The sequence below is a fragment of the Narcine bancroftii genome, chromosome 14 (assembly GCF_036971445.1).
Source record: "Narcine bancroftii isolate sNarBan1 chromosome 14, sNarBan1.hap1, whole genome shotgun sequence".
In the NCBI taxonomy this organism is placed as follows: domain Eukaryota; kingdom Metazoa; phylum Chordata; class Chondrichthyes; order Torpediniformes; family Narcinidae; genus Narcine; species Narcine bancroftii.
The window spans coordinates 1,458,705-1,477,507 of record NC_091482.1 but is presented as its reverse complement, the minus strand read 5'-3'; the positions used below and the strand labels follow the sequence as shown (position 1 = coordinate 1,477,507).

The following is an 18,803-nucleotide window of genomic DNA, read 5'->3' as shown; positions in this document are numbered from 1 at the left end:
AGATGAGGCTGTGTCTGTGGTTCATTGAGGAATCTGATGGCAGCGGAGAAGAAGCTGTCCTTGTGCTGCTGGGTGCTTGTCTTCAGTCTCCTGTACCTTTTCCCCGATGGTAGCAGAGTGAAGAGGGGGTTTTTGAGGATAGAGAATAGACTCTGCCTCATGTTCATGTCCTCGATGGAGTGAAGTCTGGTGCCTGTGATGGCGCAGGCAGAGTTAACAACCCTCTGGAGTTTATTCTTGTCTTGAGAGTTGGTGCCTCCATACCAGGAGGTGATGCAACCAGCCAGAATGCTCTCCACGGTATACCTGTAGAGATTTATGAGAGTCTTCAGTGACGTACTGGACCTCCTCGGGCATCTCACAAAGTATAGCCGCTGATGAGCCTTCTTTGAGATTACATCAACATGGAGGCTCCAGGACAGATCCTCGGAGATGCTGACACCCAGGAATTTGAAGTTCTTCACCCACTCCACTATTGAGCCCTTGATGAGGACTGGGTCGTGTTTTCCCCACCTTCCTCCTGAAGTCCACAATCAGCTCCTTGATGTTGCTAACGTTGAGCACAAGGTGGTTGTTGTTACACCATTCAACGAGCTGATCTATCTCCCTCCTGTACACTTCCTCATTGCCATCTGTGATTCTGCCGACGACCAGATCAGAGTCCTCCATCATGCTGCTGCCAGGCCTGAACTATAACGAGGTCCCTGGCAGCCTTCTCCACACACTCTTAGTGAATCTGCATTCTGTAAAGAGGTGGGCGATGGTCTCCACTCCAGCGCAGTCACCTTGGGGGCAATTTGCATGGTGGGTGATGTTCCAGTTATGCAGGAGGGGTCTGACTGGGAGGGCCACAGACTCACGCCACCAGCCAGGGCAAGTCCTGGTGCTGGTCCATGAGCACTGGCGATGAGGTGATCTGCTCAATAACCTGGGTTGTCTGCTCCGGTAACCAACCCACAATGTCCATTGAGTATTTGTCTCAGTGTCTTCAGGTTGTTCCATGTTCACCACTGCCTGCTGGACTTGTGGACAAAGATGTAAAAAGCTTTTCCACGATTGGTGGCGTGGGACTCATCGACTCCAACTGAAGACTATGATGTCATCTTGTCCAGGGAGGCCTTGACCTGAGGGTCTCCATTGCCTGGCAACATCAATCCTCTGATGTCCTCGTCCTTTCTGATGGATTCAGCAAAGGGCTCCATGCAGCACACAAGAAAGGCTGGAGAGAGCAGCCATTCCTGCCTCCCTAACCCAAAGCAAGTATCTCACAGAAACATGCCTGAAGGGCCTACCACAGAGTCTCAGGATGGGGGGGGGGTCCAATCTCCTGAAGGGCCTACCCCTGGTCTCGGGGTTGGGGGGGGCAATCTCCTGAAGGACTTATCCCAGGATCTTGGGGTGGGGGTGAGGGGGGCTAATCTCCTGAAGGGCCTACCCCATGTCTCGGGGTGGGGGGTATGTACTTTCCCTCTCACTTTTAACCCATGCGCTCGAGTTTTAGATTCCCCTCATGCCTCTATGATTATGTAAACCTCTACAAGGTCTTGTGGGCTCTGGGAAAAATCCACCCAGTCTAACCAGTGACTTCTCATAACCACTGGTCCCATGGGGGTACCAGACAGATCAGGGGCGATGTTGTTGGATGGCTCAATGGGCCAGGTGGACGATTCCTGCTCCCGGTGGGACCTGTTGGTTCCAGATAACCCCAGGACACCAGTGGACAGATTTCAATCACCACAGTGCCAGCCTCATGGACACCTACTGAACTTCACCACCCTGGCAACTTTACTCATTGACATTAGACATAGGAAACTTTGATCAGCATTACAGGAAGTACAGGCAGCCTCTCTCAGCGTCAGGAAACCCCGGCAATCTTGGTCAGCGTTATAGGAAGTAAAGGCAGTTGCTTGGTAACCCAGCAGATACAGGATGTCTCCGGCAGAACTTTGAGGTTCCAGTTCGTTGAATGTTCCCACAACTAATTAACAAAAAAACTTCAATAATACACTACAGACCTGTAGAACAGAAAAGGTGATGACAAGAACTAAACAGAGGTGCTATGAATTAGGTGATCAGCGCACAAAGTACTTGCGTGCCAATTGAAACCGGAACAGGCTTGTAAAACAATTAATGCACTTAAAAATGACTTGAATGTGGTTAGTTATAAACCTCAAGAAATAAATGAATCTTTTAAGAACTTTTATTCCAAATTATATAGTTCAGAGTCCTTAAAAGATTATAATAAAATAGACAGATATTTATCCAGGATAAATTTACCTAGATTGAATATGGAAGAACAAATGGAATTGAGTACAAACTTTATACAATTAGAGGTGAAGGAGGTAATGAGTTCATTACAAAGTAACAAGTCCCTGGGGGAAGATGGCTTCCCACCTGAATTTTATAAAAAAATTTAAAGACATATTGATTCCTTTTTTTATGGAAATGTTAGATCAAGCATCAACAACTGATACTCTCCCAGATTCATTTTCAACAGCAATAATTATTGTGAATCCAAAAAAGAGAGATCCTTTAAAATCCTCATCATATAGATCTCTTTGGCTTGGCTTCGTGGACAAAGATTTATGGAGGGGGTAAAAAGTCCACGTCAGCTGCAGGCTCGTTTGTGGCTGACAAGTCCGATGCGGGACAGGCAGACACGGTTGCAGCGGTTGCAGGGGAAAATTGGTTGGTTGGGGTTGGGTGTTGGGTTTTTCCTCCTTTGCCTTCATATAGATCTATCTCATTATTAAATGCAGACTTAAAAATTCTTGCTAAAATACTGGCGAATAGAGTTGCTGAATTATTGCCTAAATTAATAAACATGAATCAGACAGGATTTGTGAAAAAGAGACAATCAGCACAAAGGAGGAAAGATGTGAGTATAGCAGTGACTCTAGATGCAGAAAAAATGTTTGATAGACTGGAGTGGGACTCCTTGTATAAAGTCCTAGATAAATTCAGGTGTGGTTAAACTTTTATAAACTGCACTATATAATACCCCTAAAGCAAAAGCAGTAACTCAAAGGACAAATGACCTCTCCATTTCAATTGGCGCGATCCAGAAAACAAGGTTGTCCCTTATCCCTAGCTCTGTTCATTTTAGCTATAGAGCCACTAGTGGAAGGAATTAATAAAGACTTAGAAATTAAGGGGTTTAAGGTTGGTCAGAAAGAGCATAAAGTTAGTTTATATTCAGATGATGTTTTAATATATCTGATAGAATGTGGTAAGATTTCAGGTTATAAAATAAATTGGGACATAAATGAAATTATGCTCCTTACACGAGATTATAGCCTTTGTCAAAGAAATGTCCAAAAGAGGCAATTAAATATTTATGGATTTGGATAGATAATGATTTAAATAATCTATATAAACTGAATTATTCACCACTACTTAAAAAAAGTTGAAGATATTTAAAAATGGCCGACCCTGCCAATAACGTTAGTAGGAAGCATTAACTCTATTAAGATTAATGTTTTTCCACAAATACAATATCTTTTTCAAACCTTACCAATACTATGACCACAAAAGTTCTTTTTCAAAAATTAAATAATGTGTAAGGACATTTCTTTGGAAAGGTAAAATGTCAAGAGTTTCTATAGAAAGATTAACATGGAAATAGGAATCGGGAGACCTACAGCTTCCTAACTTGAAGAATTATTATCAAGCAGCTCAGATGAGATTTCTCACTTTTTTTTGAAGGATCAGAAAAACCAGCTGGGTTAAAATAGAGTTGAATAAAATAGGAGGGAGATTCGCAGAGGAATTTATATATAACTGGGATTCAAAATTAATGTCTGGTGTTGAAGAAACATCTTTGCTGAAATACTTGATCACTCTTTGGAACAAGATAAATAACAAAATTGGAACAAAAGGAAGTCCATCACCTAACACAACTTGCATTCAAAATAATCTTTTACCTTTCACTAAAGATAATCAATTTTTTAATATTTAGTTTCACAAAGGTATTAAAAATATCAAAGATTTTTATGAACAAGGTCAATTGATGTCATGTCAACAATTAAGGAATAAATATGGAATAACTCACTTCTTTGCGATCTTCAATGAGAGGATTTCTGTGGGAAAAGTTAGGTCCAACAATATTCTTACCGGCTGGTAGAGAGCTGGAAACTCTCATCAGGAGAGGTAACACCTAGAAATTTATTTCTTCAATGTATTTTTATTATAAGCAGGCACAGGGAGTCCATTAACGTGAGAAAAGATGGTCAAATCTTTGTCGGGACTTTATGACAAACATTATAAATGTAAGGAAGAGATGAGTTCAATTTTATTATCTGCAGCAATTACATTTAACACTGCAAAAATTGAATAGAATGAAATAGGATTCATCAAAATTTTAGATGTGGTGAAGAGACAGAAACCTTTTTACACTCCACTAGTTCTAAAGTAAGGCCTTTTTGGGTGGACTTGGGAAATTCTTTAGAACAAATTCCTGGGATCGTATTGAAAACCTAGACTTATTTTTATTGGGGAATATAGAAGGAACAAGACCAAAGTTAAAATTATAATTTTATCAAGTAAAATTTATTAAAATAGCTTTAGCAATGGCAAAGAAGTGTATCACAGTGAGCTGGAAATCAGATGCATGTTCAGGTCGGGGGAGAAGGAACCAATAATTACATTCCTTTGGATGAAATCACAAACAATTTAAGAGATAAATATGCCACTTTTTTGAAAATTTTGAACGTGTTTATGCAAAGTTTCAGGGTAAATATGTAAAAATGTACATCTGGCCTCTTGAGGCCTGTGATAATCTTCTTCCCCAAAATGGCTGTACAAACACTGTGGGATCCCAATGGGCGAACTGACCCTTCGAGCAATCCAGGAAACTATTTTCTTCTTCCTTTTCTACACTTTATATCTCATTTATATTTTTTGTGTGGGGGGGTATATAGGGAGGGAGGGTAAGGGCAGGGTAAAAACCCCATCATATAACCATTGTAATTTCATAAATTTAATCATTACTGCTTTATTTAAACATTTACTAATTACATGCATGGAAAAAATTTTAAATAAAATATTCAAAAGACAAAAGCCCCCTGATGCTTCAGCGGAGACAGTGGTGTTCAGGCTGCGGCCAAATTAGCAGGGCAGGAGCAGGAGCTGAGAGGGAACTGGGAATCGGTAATTTGTATGACACGAAGCACGGTGCGACGGTGATCCAAGCCCACCTCTCACTTGGGGCTGGGCTTCCCCACCTCCATCATCTGGTCCAAAGTCATCTTCTCCTTCCACTCCTTCCGCAGCCCGGGCTGGGGGTCCTTGACTGTGCCAAGGAAGAGGGGGATGCCCAGTCTGTCATCCTGGATGAGGAAGAAGAACGGACGGTTGATGATGCACTGCAACAGGGAGCGGTTGATGACGACCCCGGTACTGGCTGCAGCCTCCACGCCCTCCTCCGTCACCTCCATGGTGGCCTTGTGGTACACGGCAGACACGGCCAGCGGCCTACTTGACATACGGCTCAGGTCAGGGCTCATGAAGAGGCTGTCGAGGCCTGTAGTGTTGGGACAGGTAGAAGAAGAGGTAAGAGGTCAGAGGTGGGGTGAGAGAGGTCAGTGGGGAGATGCAAAGCTCACGGGGAGAAGGGACATTGGGTTAGGAGGAAACACTGGAACGGAGTGGGGGAAACACCAGGACAGAGGGAAATACCGGGGCAGGAGGAAACACCAGAACGGGCAGGGGGAACACCGGAATGGGGGGGGGGGGAGGGGAGACATACCAGGACAGGAGGAAACACCGGAACAGGCAGAGGGAACACTGGGACAGGGGAGCAGGGAAACACCGGGATGGGGAACATCAGGATGGGAAAACACAGGGAAGGGTGAGAAACACCAAGACAGAAGCGGGGGGGAACATCGGAACGGGGGGGGAACACCGGAACTGGGGGGGGGTAAGACACTGGAACGGGGGAGAAACACCAAGATGGGGGGGTGAAACACCGGGACGGAGCGGGGGAGAATACTGGGATGGGGCATGAAACACTGGGACGGGGGGGGGGGGGGAATACTGGGACGGGAGGATAAACACTGGGATGGGGGGAGAAACGGAAAAACACTTGGACAGGGGGATATGAAATAACGGGATGGGACGGGGAAAACACCAGGACGGGGGGGAGCACCAGAACCCACCAAGACTCCGTAAAGCAACCTTCAGGTCCAAACCGAAGTTGAAGTTGAGTTTGGGCAGCTTGACCATCATCGGCCGGGCCTTGACATATCGCAGGATATCAGAGATGTTGACGCGGCTGACAACGGCATCAAGTTTCTGGTTCACCATGGGCTTCACCACAATGAAGCTGATGTTTTGTTTGAAGGTCATCTTGATAACCTAACGAGGTGACACATCAAACCCATGCTGGTTACAAAGGACATAAGTCCTGAGAACATCCATCACTGCCCAGCCCCATCCCCACCACCCATCTCCATCTCCCATCCCTGTTGCCTGTCCCCACTGCCCGTCCTCAGCACTTGACCTTGACCCAACACTGTGCGGTCAAGATCATGCCTCACTCTGAGGTCCCTCCTGGACACAGGTGGTGGAACTGGTTTTGATGGAAGTTCTCCAACCCATGGGCTGTTCAGCCCATCTGAAAGCCTAATGCCCAAATGCTTGGAAATTCCAAAGTTTTGGCATCACCGAGTGCCGTTTCCTACATTCCGTCCTGAGCGGATTACTCCCTGGATTCTCGTCAACAGCCCCTCCATCCCACCCCCATTTAGCACAGACTGGGTGTGTGGTAACAGCCAGAGTCAGTGAACATCAATCACCATCAATCCAGATTTAGCAGGTCCCAGGACCCAACCAGCTCCAACAAGCTGCCCACAGACCAGCCTTCATCTGGGGAACTCGGCCTCCGGGGGGACTCGGCCTCCGGGGGGACTCGGCCTCCGGGGGGACTCGGCCTCCGGGGGGACTCGGCCTCCGGGGGGACTCGGCCTCCGGGGGGACTCGGCCTCCGGGGGGACTCGGCCTCCGGGGGGACTCGGCCTCCGGGGGGACTCAGCAGGCCGAGCAGCTTCGGAGGAGATGAAGATCTACTGCCTCCGGTGCTCCTGTTGTGACATCGGGGAGACTGGACACAGACGGGACGATCACTTCACTGAGCACCTTCTCTGTCCGCATCAGTGACAGGGATCTCCCAGTGTCCGACCACTTCAATTCCACGCCCCACCCCCATACTCACATGTCTGTCCTTGGCCTTGTGTACTGTCCAACCAAGACCACCCTTATAATGGAGGGGCAACATCTAATTTTCCATCTGGACACTTTTCAACCAGAAGGCATTAACATCGACTTCTCTGGTTCCTGCTGGCCCTCTCCCCGTTCTCTCTCCCTTCCCCAACCCTCTGTCTCCTTCCCTCCAGCTCTTCACCCCCTTCCCCCTCCCCCTGTTTGCTGCTGTGCCCTCCTTCCTTTATCCACCTGTTACCTTCTGCCTGTGGGATTGTCTCCTCCCACTGCCCCGCCATCTCTCCTGCCCTCATGGAGACTGGCCCCCTGGACAAAGGTTTCTGCACATGACGTCACAACCAGGAACCATCCCCATGGACAGGGGTCTCTGCACAGGACCCTCACAACCAAGAACTGTCCCCATGGACAGGGGTCTCTGCATAGGACCCTCACAGAGACCAGACCCATGGACAGGGGTCTCTGCACAGGACCCCCTCATTCAGGAACCATCCCCATGAAGAAGGGTGTCTGTTCTGAGCCAAGGTGTGTGACTGGGTGCAGCCCTGGTCTCCAATGTTCCTCACCTCACTCTGGAGCTCCTCATGGTGGAAGATGCTGACGGGGTACTTGGGATGCTGCATCATTGGGATATGCACCAAGCTGCCATCCTGTAGGTAGAAGGGCTCAGAGATGGTGGCCCGAGGGTCAAACTGAACTTGCCACAAGCCTGTGTGGGCAGGATACAAACACAGTATTCACGCCTGCTCTCCCCACATGCTGCCCAGTGTGTGGGACCCGTCCCCCAGTGAGGGTCAGTGTGTGGGACCCATCCCCCAGTGAGGGTCAATGCGTGAGACCTGTCCACCAGTAAGGGTCAGTGTGTGTGGGACCTGTCCCCCAGTGAGGGTCCGTGTGTGTGTGGGACCCATCCCCTAGTGAGGGACCGTATGTGGGATCCAGTCTATGCCCCCAGTGATGTCCACCTCCCACCTTTTGGGCTGTAACACACACCTTTAAAGTTGACGGCATTGACCAGAAGCAGGTCAATGTTTCCTGGAACATTCTTCAGGAAGGTTTTGATTTTGCCACCGGTCATTTTCTCCACCCAGGAGTTGACCTTCCTGGTGTCATTGGCACTCACACCACTCAGAGTCTGTGGAATGGATTTGTAAAACTGTTCCATCTCCTTCAGGAAGCCAGGCTTCAAGTGGAAACCTGCAGGATCCAAGACACCCTGGAATTAATGCCAGCACAGACGGGGACTGCCACACAAACCGGCCATCGCAAACTCATCCAGGCAGCGCACACGCTGCCATCAAACACACCAGGCATCAAGCACCTCCACGGGGTATCTCCCTCACTGCCTCGGGCGAGAGGCAAAGGAGCAGTGAGGAGGAGGAGCGAGTGGCAGGGCCACTAGGTAAAAGGGCACACTTACTGGTCTCGGACCTAGTTCGAGCACGAAGCGAGAGGCAAAGGAGCAGTGAGGAGGGGGAGCAAGGGGTGAGTGACAGGGCAACAGGGTTAATTGGTGGGGGCCAATAAAAAGGAGAAGGTCAAGGAGCGGGCCAGTGAGGAGCGGGCCAGTGAGGAGCGGGCCAGTGAGGAGCGGGCCAGTGAGGAGCGGGCCAGTGAGGAGCGGGCCAGTGAGGAGCGGGCCAGTGAGGAGCGGGCCAGTGAGGAGCGGGCCAGTGAGGAGCGGGCCAGTGAGGAGCGGGCCAGTGAGGAGCGGGCCAGTGAGGAGCGGGCCAGTGAGGAGCGGGCCAGTGAGGAGCGGGCCAGTGAGGAGCGGGCCAGTGAGGAGCGGGCCAGTGAGGAGCGGGCCAGTGAGGAGCGGGCCAGTGAGGAGCGGGCCAGTGAGGAGCGGGCCAGTGAGGAGCGGGCCAGTGAGGAGCGGGCCAGTGAGGAGCGGGCCAGTGAGGAGCGGGCCAGTGAGGAGCGGGCCAGTGAGGAGCGGGCCAGTGAGGAGCGGGCCAGTGAGGAGCGGGCCAGTGAGGAGCGGGCCAGTGAGGAGCGGGCCAGTGAGGAGCGGGCCAGTGAGGAGCGGGCCAGTGAGGAGCGGGCCAGTGAGGAGCGGGCCAGTGAGGAGCGGGCCAGTGAGGAGCGGGCCAGTGAGGAGCGGGCCAGTGAGGAGCGGGCCAGTGAGGAGCGGGCCAGTGAGGAGCGGGCCAGTGAGGAGCGGGCCAGTGAGGAGCGGGCCAGTGAGGAGCGGGCCAGTGAGGAGCGGGCCAGTGAGGAGCGGGCCAGTGAGGAGCGGGCCAGTGAGGAGCGGGCCAGTGAGGAGCGGGCCAGTGAGGAGCGGGCCAGTGAGGAGCGGGCCAGTGAGGAGCGGGCCAGTGAGGAGCGGGCCAGTGAGGAGCGGGCCAGTGAGGAGCGGGCCAGTGAGGAGCGGGCCAGTGAGGAGCGGGCCAGTGAGGAGCGGGCCAGTGAGGAGCGGGCCAGTGAGGAGCGGGCCAGTGAGGAGCGGGCCAGTGAGGAGCGGGCCAGTGAGGAGCGGGCCAGTGAGGAGCGGGCCAGTGAGGAGCGGGCCAGTGAGGAGCGGGCCAGTGAGGAGCGGGCCAGTGAGGAGCGGGCCAGTGAGGAGGGGGCCAGTGAGGTGCGGGCCAGTGAGGTGCGGGCCAGTGAGGTGCGGGCCACTGAGGACCAAAGCTAGAGTTAGGACAGAGAAAAAGAAAAATAGAATTATAAAATTATGAAAGGGATAGATAAGAAAGAAACAGGAAAATTGTTTTCACTGGGAGGTGAGACCAGAGCTAGGGGACACAGCCTCAAGATTCAGGGGAGCAGATTTAAGATGGAGATGAGGAAAAGCTGTTTTTCCCATTTGTAAATCTGTGGAATTCTCTGCCCAGAGAAGGGGTTGAAGCAACTTCATTAAACATATTTAAGGTTCAGTTGGATAGATTTTTACATAAAAAAGGAATTTAGGGATATGGGGGAAAAGGCAGGTTGGTGGAGTTGAGTCAGTGATTGGATCAGCCGTTGAATAGTGGAACAGGCTCGATGGGCTGGATGGCCGACTCCTGCTCCTATTTCTTGGTACCATCAGGGCATCACACACATCGCTGGGTCGGGGACCATCCACTCACCCAAGTAAGTGAACCCACACCTGGTCACCGGGCGTGCATCCCCACATGCCTGGTCACTGCGCACACCTTCACACCGACACACACCTTCATGCAGATACACCACCACCACCAGCCCCCCCCCCCCCCCCACCACACACACACACCCTGCCCATTTCATACTCTCCACCACCACCATGGATCCTACCCAGTGTTTAAAATAACAACGTCCGGCCCAACTGTCCCCCTGCCCCAGCCAGTCCGTCCCCTGCCTGGTGGGGTTTTGGTGCCTCACCCTGCTGGATGTAGAGTGTGGATGCAACACAGAGCACGGTGTGGCTGAACGAATTGACGGCTGTATGCAGGGCATCGTGCGAGCAGTGCAGAGGGTCAAAGTGGAGAGCTCTCAGCAATTCCCTTTCCGTTCTGTTTGCCGAACCTGAAGCACAGGGTGTGAAGATCAGAGCTGGTTCACGCAGCCATAACAGGCTCACTTCAGAGGCTATTTTGCCCATCAAATCTGCTGTCCCATTTCCCATTACTTTTCTCCATAACCCATTCCATCAAATTCCCCATACTCTTCCCTTCACCCTCACACTGGGGGCAAGTAACCCACAGGTCTCCAGGACATGGGGAACCAGAGTTCCCAGCGGGAGAGCAGCAGAGGTGGGGATCGAATCAGGCTCTCTGGAGCTGGGAGGCTCATCCTCAACTACTCTTGACATTGCAGTCATTGGAGCAGAAGGCCATTCAGCCTTTCAGCCTGTTCTGTCATCTCACCTACAACCTCTACCCATCCCCTCTCATTTAATCCCACAGCCATGGGGTCTGCGCCCAAGATGATGGTGCTTGTGTTCGGCAAATGTCTTGAAGGGTGGCAGACTCTGGGAAAGCGGAGCACCAGTACAAGGCACAAGAAAACATGGAGACCAACCCCCACTCCATTTGAGGAGAGGAGACGACCCATGGGACAGTGAACACAGCAGTGGACCAGTGAAAGGTTCGGAGGCTGAAGAACACACAGGCAGCAGGATGTTGGATAATTGAAGTGAGGGCCACCAACAGTTGAAGACTGGCTCGAAGCTGGCTGAAGGGGTACCAGGTCTCGGAACTGAGATGCAAGAGGGTGCTGACGGGTTCCTGACCGTGTTAGAAGCTCAGATCTGGAGCTGAGGCTGCAGGGAATGTGAAAGCACTGGAGGTGAATCCACGGACACCAGGTGACTCTGGGTGGAACTCACTTTTGCTTCTCTTTCTCTGACTCTAAGAGACACTTCAGGTAATATCTGCCGATGGTGAATCTGCCTTACAGCCGGCAAAAGGCAATTTCATGTAATATTGACACTTTTTATTACATGACAATAAACTGAATCTTGAATTGATCATGTGGGGCTGCCAAGGAGCTTCCCTTGTCCATTTCCTCCCCTCCATCTCCCATCCCCACTTCCCCAGACAGAGCAAGCATGTTACCCAGTGCAAGCTGAGCTAGACCCAGCACGATGCTGAGAGGGGAGATGACCACATTCGGCCTCTTGGTTTCTGTCAAAACCTTCTTGAACGTGTCTATGCCAAAGTTAGCAATGGCCTTTCCCAGAAGCTGTAGACTCGCTGGTGGCGTAGGCCCCGAACACTGCTCCTCTTGCCCCCCTTCTGGTTCCACCAACATCACTTTGGAATCCGATGGGGCAACGTCTGGTTGGTAGGTCCCTCCCGGACCCTGGCTGGTGTTGGGAGCTGAGGTCACCCTGGGCTCATCCACCACCGCTCCTTTCTTGGCCTGTGGAAATTGGACACAGATCAGATCAGGCAGGCCCAAGAGTCAAAGTATAAACACAGATCGGATGGATCAGGGGTCAATCCACAGGACCACAAGAGCAGCAGAGAGGATCACTGGAGTCTCCCTCTTCCCCCCATCGACATGATCTACTGGGATCATTGTCTGAAGAGGGTGCGCAAAATCATCGAGGACCCCTTCCACCCCACTCACAGCATCTTCCAGCTGCTCCTGTTGGGGGTGAGATCCAGGAGGATCAGAGCCAGCACCTCCAGGCTGAGGTGAACAGCTTTCTCCCACGGTCAGTGAGAATGCTGATCGACCAAAGGAGCTGCTCACACTGACCCTATGAGACTCTCATACCCCTGAAACAACATCTATTTATTTATATAAATGATATGTATTATTTGTCTGGGTGTGTGTCTGTGTGTTTTGCACCAAGGACCAGAGAATGCTGTTTCGTTGGGTTGTACTTGTACAATCAGATAACATTAAACTTGCCTTGACAATCTGCTGGAGGGACTCAGCCAGTTTCACAGGGTCCATAGGAGATAAAGATATATTACTGAGCCTATGTTAAGAAACCATTTTGAGAGACGCAACATTATATACAGCTGAAGTTGTATAAACAACCATTAAAGTCAGAAGTGATTCTTCATTGAAACTAAAGGCAATGGAGTTGCTGAGAGATGCATCTGTTCAAACAAGCTGACCTTTGCTTCAATGATTTGTCTCCACACAAAGCCATTTGCTTGTGACCTGAGCAGATAAATCGTAACTATCAACTCCTATGTTTGGAAGAGATGAGACTTCAAACAGAATCAGGAGTGATGTCATGTCATGTGATTGCACCTCCAAGAAGGCATTTTTAATATTGCACCAGTCATCATCTGAAGGGAGAAATGCAGTAGCCTTCAGTGAGAGAGGTAGTGTTGTGCTGTGTTTTCCTTGTCATGGGAAATACACAGAATCCGTGGTTTCAAAGAGAAAGAACTATTTTAAGGTCTTTTTGTCAAAAGAGGGCAGGTCTATCCTATCCATTTTTAAATGGACACTTCATGTAACTTTGCCTGGGTGTGAACTCAATGTGTAAAACAAGTTCTGTGACCACCATGCAAGAGAGTGAAATAATTCATGTGAAGAAACAATTCTCTGAAAACAACTCTACAAGTCGTGAGTTTTGAGAACAACAGTAAAGATTTTCAGTTTAAATACAAAAGATTTCTGAAACTAAACTTTAAAATGGACTTTTCACAAATATACCTAAACTTTAATAGTTTTGGAAATGGCCACACACACACATACACACATTTGCGCATAGTGGGGTTAAGTAAGACTTAATATTATTAATAGTTAATAATTAAAAACCACCATTGTCTTGGGGAATTTCTATTGCTGCTGGTCATGTTGTAACACTCTCCCACTTGAGGTTGCACCATTTCCAAATTTCACTGCTGGAACTCGGCCTCCAGGAGCAGAGGTGGTGATCCCACTCCCAGTCAGGAGTGTTCTGATCAGCCTCTGCTGCCTGGGTTCTGGGGAACTCTGCCCATCTGACAGGTAACCATCCTACCTCTCCTTCCCAATCCAGAGCAACAGCCAGTGCTGCTGGCACAGACTGTCCAGACAGGTCCAGGAATATACAACAGTTGATCATCTATGCTGGTTCCTTGGTCATTCCTGCGCATACTCCCTACAGCTATGTGCACACTATTGGTTCCACATACATTCCCATGCACTCTGCCCACAGCTATACGCGCACCACTGGTTCCACACACAATCCCATGCATGCTCCCCACAGCCACATGTGCATCGCAGGTTCTGCACACCCTCCCCATAGCCATGTGCGCACCGCTGGTTCCTCACACAATCCCATGCACACTTCCTACAGCTGCACGCTGTGTTACACGGTTCTGACCTCAGGATTTGCGGAATCGGCAGTGTTTTGGCAAACCAAGGCATCCTTTCCCTGTGGGGGGGGGGGGTGGGGGGGAGAGGAGGAGAGAGAGAGAGAGAGGGCAAAGTTGAGTTGCACTGGGCAAGACACAGTGTGAGCTGTGAGTGATTACACATCTCAGCTCAGGAGATACACTAGGCACGAGAGAGGGACGAAGGGGGGTCTTGAGATGTTTCAGTGACCAGTACCCGAAGTGACCATCTCACTGACCAGCGCCCAGAATAATGCATCACTGATTCAGGACATCCCCAGAATGAGCAGGAGGGGGCTGCTTGGGTTTAAGATTGCCCGGTGATGGGACTCAGCAGGTCAGCCGCTGTCCTCAGTCAGGAGGGTCTCAGTATGAGAGGGCTAGGCTGGTTGGGGTGGTTCTGAGACTGGTGTGGGATGGCTGTCTGAGGGGCAGCACAGGGTAGAGCATGTCAGGAACCCGATCCCTGGGCGACTACCCAGCATCTGGGGTTGGGGTGTTCTGATCTCTAGGTGACTCTGCCCAGCACCCGGGGGAGTTCTGATCCCTGGGTGATTCTACCCAGCACCCTGAGGAGTCCTGATGCCTAAGTGACCACCCAGCACCCGAGGGAGTCCTGATCTCTACGTGATTCTGCCCAGCACCCTGGGGAACCCCGATGCCTAGGTGACCACCCAGTACCATGGGAGTTCTGATCCCTAGGTAACGGTCCCAGCACTGGGGAGAAGCCATCCAGCCCTTCCAGGACCTGCTGGTGGGATTTCCAGCGAGAACTCAGAGAGGTGCAGTGACTGAGGAAAGGAAGAGGGAGGGACAGAGAGGGTCTCAGGTGAGGGAGCAGAGGTTACAGTTTACATGAGTGGTGAGTGTAGGCTTGAATAAACACAAGAGAATGGCCACAAAGGTCCAGGTCTTCATGTTGCCTGCTGAACAGGGCTCTGCAAGAGAAAACACAGGTTAGACCTCAGGCACCAACTGCCGTTCGACAGAGCTGGCATTGTCAGGAATACACTCCAGTAGACCAATGCACTCCAGGACTCTCTGCCCCAGCCCTCCCTCCTCCCTACCCAGTGTGGAAATGTGGGATCCTGCTGTGCACACTTTGTCACCAGCAGCCACAGGACGGTGGGACAGTTGGATGTGACTGGGAAATGGAGATGTGCCATCCAGGGAAGGTGACATATGGTCAAAAAGGAAGTCCAAAGACTCAGACACCATGACACTCATTTGGAGAGTCCGGGATTTCTGTCCTCAGAAGCTTTTCAACCATCTGTGTGATTCCTTAGACCCAAAGGTATTTGAATACTCAGAGTGACCATATGCTCCCACCATAATTAGATGAAACCACTTGCTTGCACTCAGTGGGACAGGGTCTTTTCCTTAGGGTGAAAATGTCACACACTGCAGAACAGAGAACATAGAACAGTACAGCCCAGGACAGGCCCTTTGGCCTTCAATGTTGTGCTGACCCATGTATTCCTTAAAAAAGTACAAAATCCTCTCTACCCTCTATTTCCCTTCCATCCACGTGTCTGTCTAAGAGTCTCTTAAATGCCCTTAATGTTCCAGCCTCCATCACCATCCCTGGCAAGGCATTCCAGGCCCCCACAACTCTGTGTAAAAACACTTACACCTGATGTCTCCCCTAAACTTCCCTCCCCTCATTTTGTACACACGTCCCCTGGTGTTTGCTGATCCTGCCTTGGGAAACAGGTGTTGCCTGTCCACCCTCAGAATCTTGTCGATCTCTATCACATCTCCTCTCATCCTTCTTTGCTCCAAAGAGAAAGGTCCCAGCTCTGCCAATCTTGCCTCATAAGGCTTGTTTCCCAATCCAGGCAACATCCTGGTCAATCTCTCCACAGCTTCCACATCCTTCTTATAATGAGGTGACCAGAACTGAACACAATACTCCAAGTGTGGTCTCACCAGAGATTTGTCGAGTTGGAATATGACCTCTCAACTCTTGAACTCACCCCTCCCCCCCCTTAAAGAAGCCCAGACTCCCACAGGCCTTCTTAACTATCCTATCAACTTGTGTGGCAACCTTGAGAGATGCAGTTAAGGTTGTGGGGGTAATTAAGGGAGTTGTTTACACAGAGTAGTGGATGCCAAGGTGGTGGTGGTGGAAGCACTGGGGGGGAAGGGGGGAAAGAGGGTCTTATGTTGACAAGCAGGGAATAGAGGGGCTTGGGTTGTATGCAGGCAGCAAGTGTTGAATCTAACTTGGCCTCACAGACCCAAAGTCGGAAGACCTTCTCCACCATTCTATCCTAAATCACTGAGCGCATTCAATCACCTCCTCTTATCTTTGGTCTTCAATAAACTTTGATGACCATCACATTCAATGAGATTCTCCCATCTGCTCTCCTGAATGTTCACTCATGCTAAGTGTAATGATTCCCATCCCCAGCTCATCTCCATGGCTCGAGCACACTCTGTCTGCATCCCTCCATCTCGAGCTCAGTAGACCACCAGTATCTATTGGAAATTAATGAGGGAGGAACAACAGTATCTGCCCCCTCCAAGTGAAGGGCTCTCTTCTCATCTTCCCCCCCCCACCCCCGCCGAGGACTGACCCCTTATTGTCAAATGATATTCCTGTTCCTTGGTTCCAGCCAGGGGAAACACCCTTGGGTATTGCACTACAACCCTGCTTAACTCTAAGGGACTGTCGCCTCCATCACAACTTGACGTTGGATTTCAGGCCCTGTATAAAAAGGCACCAGATCTTTTTGATCATTATCACCACCCGATCTCTCACAGTCTAAAAATTACCTGGTGTTTCTGTTCTGTGAATCAAAGTGAACAAATTCACATGTTCCATACGATTCCTCCTGGCCTGTCCTCACCCACTCACTCAGCTTGTCCATACCCCTCCCCACAAATCCCTTTTACACCCTGCCCTACACCCAACCCACACCACCACCTGTCTGCACAGCTGGATGACAGCATGCCCCTCCCAGCCTCATCGATGCTGGTATAAACCTGAAAACTCTCATCGGGCCAGTCAGCGTCTATGGTGAGTGAAATGTCTCAGCTCTGCAAAGTTGTGCTGTTCCAACACTCCCTGCATAGTTCCAGCCTGTCCAATTCTCTGCCAAATTCTCTGTAACTCACTCAATCTGTCTGTCTCACAATGGACATTCCCATCTTCCCTCATTGTGGCAGTTTTGTTTGTGTGGTCACCAAGTTTAAACTGACCTGCACTGCCACGTTCAGTGGTCTCACCCTAGCAGAGCTATTCCCTTTGGTCTACTCTCCCTGCCTCTGCCAAGTGCAGATACAGCTGCCAAGTGCTTCACTGTTGCTTTGCAAAGTATGAGAACTCTGTTACAACAAGAGGTACTGCCATATGCAGCTAATCTCACTACCAGGGAGTCTGCTGCAAGACTCACAGGTGGCTTATTTATACAAATTTCCAGACTTTTCCATACAAACATGTTTCTTAGGATTCATGACACCATGTCTGTTACCCAATCAGCTCCAGCCCTGCTGAATCATCATCAAATAGAGTGAAACGAGCTGTTTTTTTTCAATTTTTTTCACTACTTTCTCTGGGCGTGAAACGTGGACCCTCTCTGCCCACAGATTCTGTGGGTCCTGCTGAAGGATCCAGCAGTTGTTGGTTTCGTTTTAGATTGTGAACATCTCAGACCCCAGCAACAATCTTTGCCACTGCCCACAGTCGCAGACGGAGCCATCCCTGACTACGTGTTTTCTGCATTAACCCAGTCCCAAACTACATCCAAGGTCCAGGTAATCCAAACACAGCACTAAATAAATATTCTCTTTGTACCCTCCCCTGCTCACCGTCATCCCTCTCCCTCCCTCGATTCACAATGAACTCAACTCAAACCCCCTCACTACCATCATCCTCTCTTCCCCTGCTCCATGTAATCACTCCCTCCTCCTCCATCACTCCACTCCATTGCCCTCAACCACCTCACCTCCACTGGACATCCCTCACTCAGGAGGCAGTGGGACAAGGTGTTACCATCAGCCCCTTGAACCACTCCACCCACCCCCCATTCCCCCTCCCTCAGTTCTCAGGAGTGAAGCCCCCAGCTGCCAGAGGGGACAAAGCAGGGGTCTTACCTCTGTACCCACTCGATACCTCGTCCACGAGTCCCAACCCGAACAGCAGGGCAGACAATATGGGCAAAATCTGAGGTCAGCAGTGTGCTGGGTGGGAGGCCAGCAACCAGTAACTGCCCAGACACACACTTATCACTGCCTCTCATCAACAAACACAGTCACAGCCTGGTAAACATGTCCTTCAGCAAACACTCTACAATCCCCCTCCCCCCATGCTGGGGAACAGTCTCTCAAACCACTCCTCACCCCCAGTCAGGGTCACATTCCCCCAACCCCTGCCCCCTTGCAGTGAGTCCGACACTACCTGGAGGAGAGGTTGGGTTTTCGGCCAGCACCTACCCCCTCCAGAGAAGTTTCAGCATAACCCCTGCGTCCCACCAAGGCTGAACAGAAACTGTCCTGTCAGGGGGCATCACCAGGATGGATGGGAATGGAGTTGAGACTATGGTTCAGAATCTCACCCCCACCTCCGGCCCTCCATCGACTCCATCTGGAACTCCTGCTGCTTCAGAAGAAGCCAACATGTTGAGTCGACCCCCAGCGTGTGGAATGAGGGTGCTCCACGGCCCCTCCCACTCCCTGCGTGAGGGAGCTCCACGCCCCCCCGCTCCCTGCGTGAGGGAGCTCCACGCCCCCCCGCTCCCTGCGTGAGGGAGCTCCACGCCCCCCCGCTCCCTGCGTGAGGGAGCTCCACGCCCCCCGCTCCCTGCGTGAGGGAGCTCCACGCCCCCCCGCTCCCTG

General features: G+C 50.7%; 1 protein-coding gene across 1 annotated transcript; it reads right to left on the bottom strand.

Annotated features, from left to right (window-relative positions):
• Window positions 1-4,526: 4,526 nt before the first annotated feature.
• Window positions 4,527-18,199, bottom strand: serpinf2b (serpin peptidase inhibitor, clade F (alpha-2 antiplasmin, pigment epithelium derived factor), member 2b). The gene is made up of 9 exons (XM_069911552.1): window positions 18,063-18,199; window positions 14,820-14,902; window positions 13,955-14,005; window positions 11,733-12,039; window positions 10,558-10,701; window positions 8,209-8,412; window positions 7,782-7,924; window positions 6,156-6,354; window positions 4,527-5,521 (listed from the first exon to the last, which is right to left on the bottom strand). The coding sequence occupies exons 2-9, from the start codon at window positions 14,880-14,882 to the stop codon at window positions 5,199-5,201; spliced, it is 1,434 nt and encodes a 477-aa protein (XP_069767653.1). The 5' UTR covers window positions 14,883-14,902; window positions 18,063-18,199; the 3' UTR covers window positions 4,527-5,198.
• Between the last annotated feature and the right edge of the window lie 604 nt (window positions 18,200-18,803).

Excerpts from the sequence above, each read along its gene's own strand:
- serpinf2b (XM_069911552.1), bottom strand. The coding sequence starts at position 14,882 with ATGAAGACCTGGACCTTTGTGGCCATTCTCTTGTGTTTATTCAAGCCT. Across the intron at positions 10,702-11,732 it reads TCTAGCTCAGCTTGCACTGG|GTTCGGCAAACAGAACGGAA; the intron begins GTAACATGCTTG and ends CCTGTGCTTCAG. Across the intron at positions 5,522-6,155 it reads GGTTGCTTTACGGAGTCTTG|GCCTCGACAGCCTCTTCATG; the intron begins GTGGGTTCTGGT and ends CCAACACTACAG.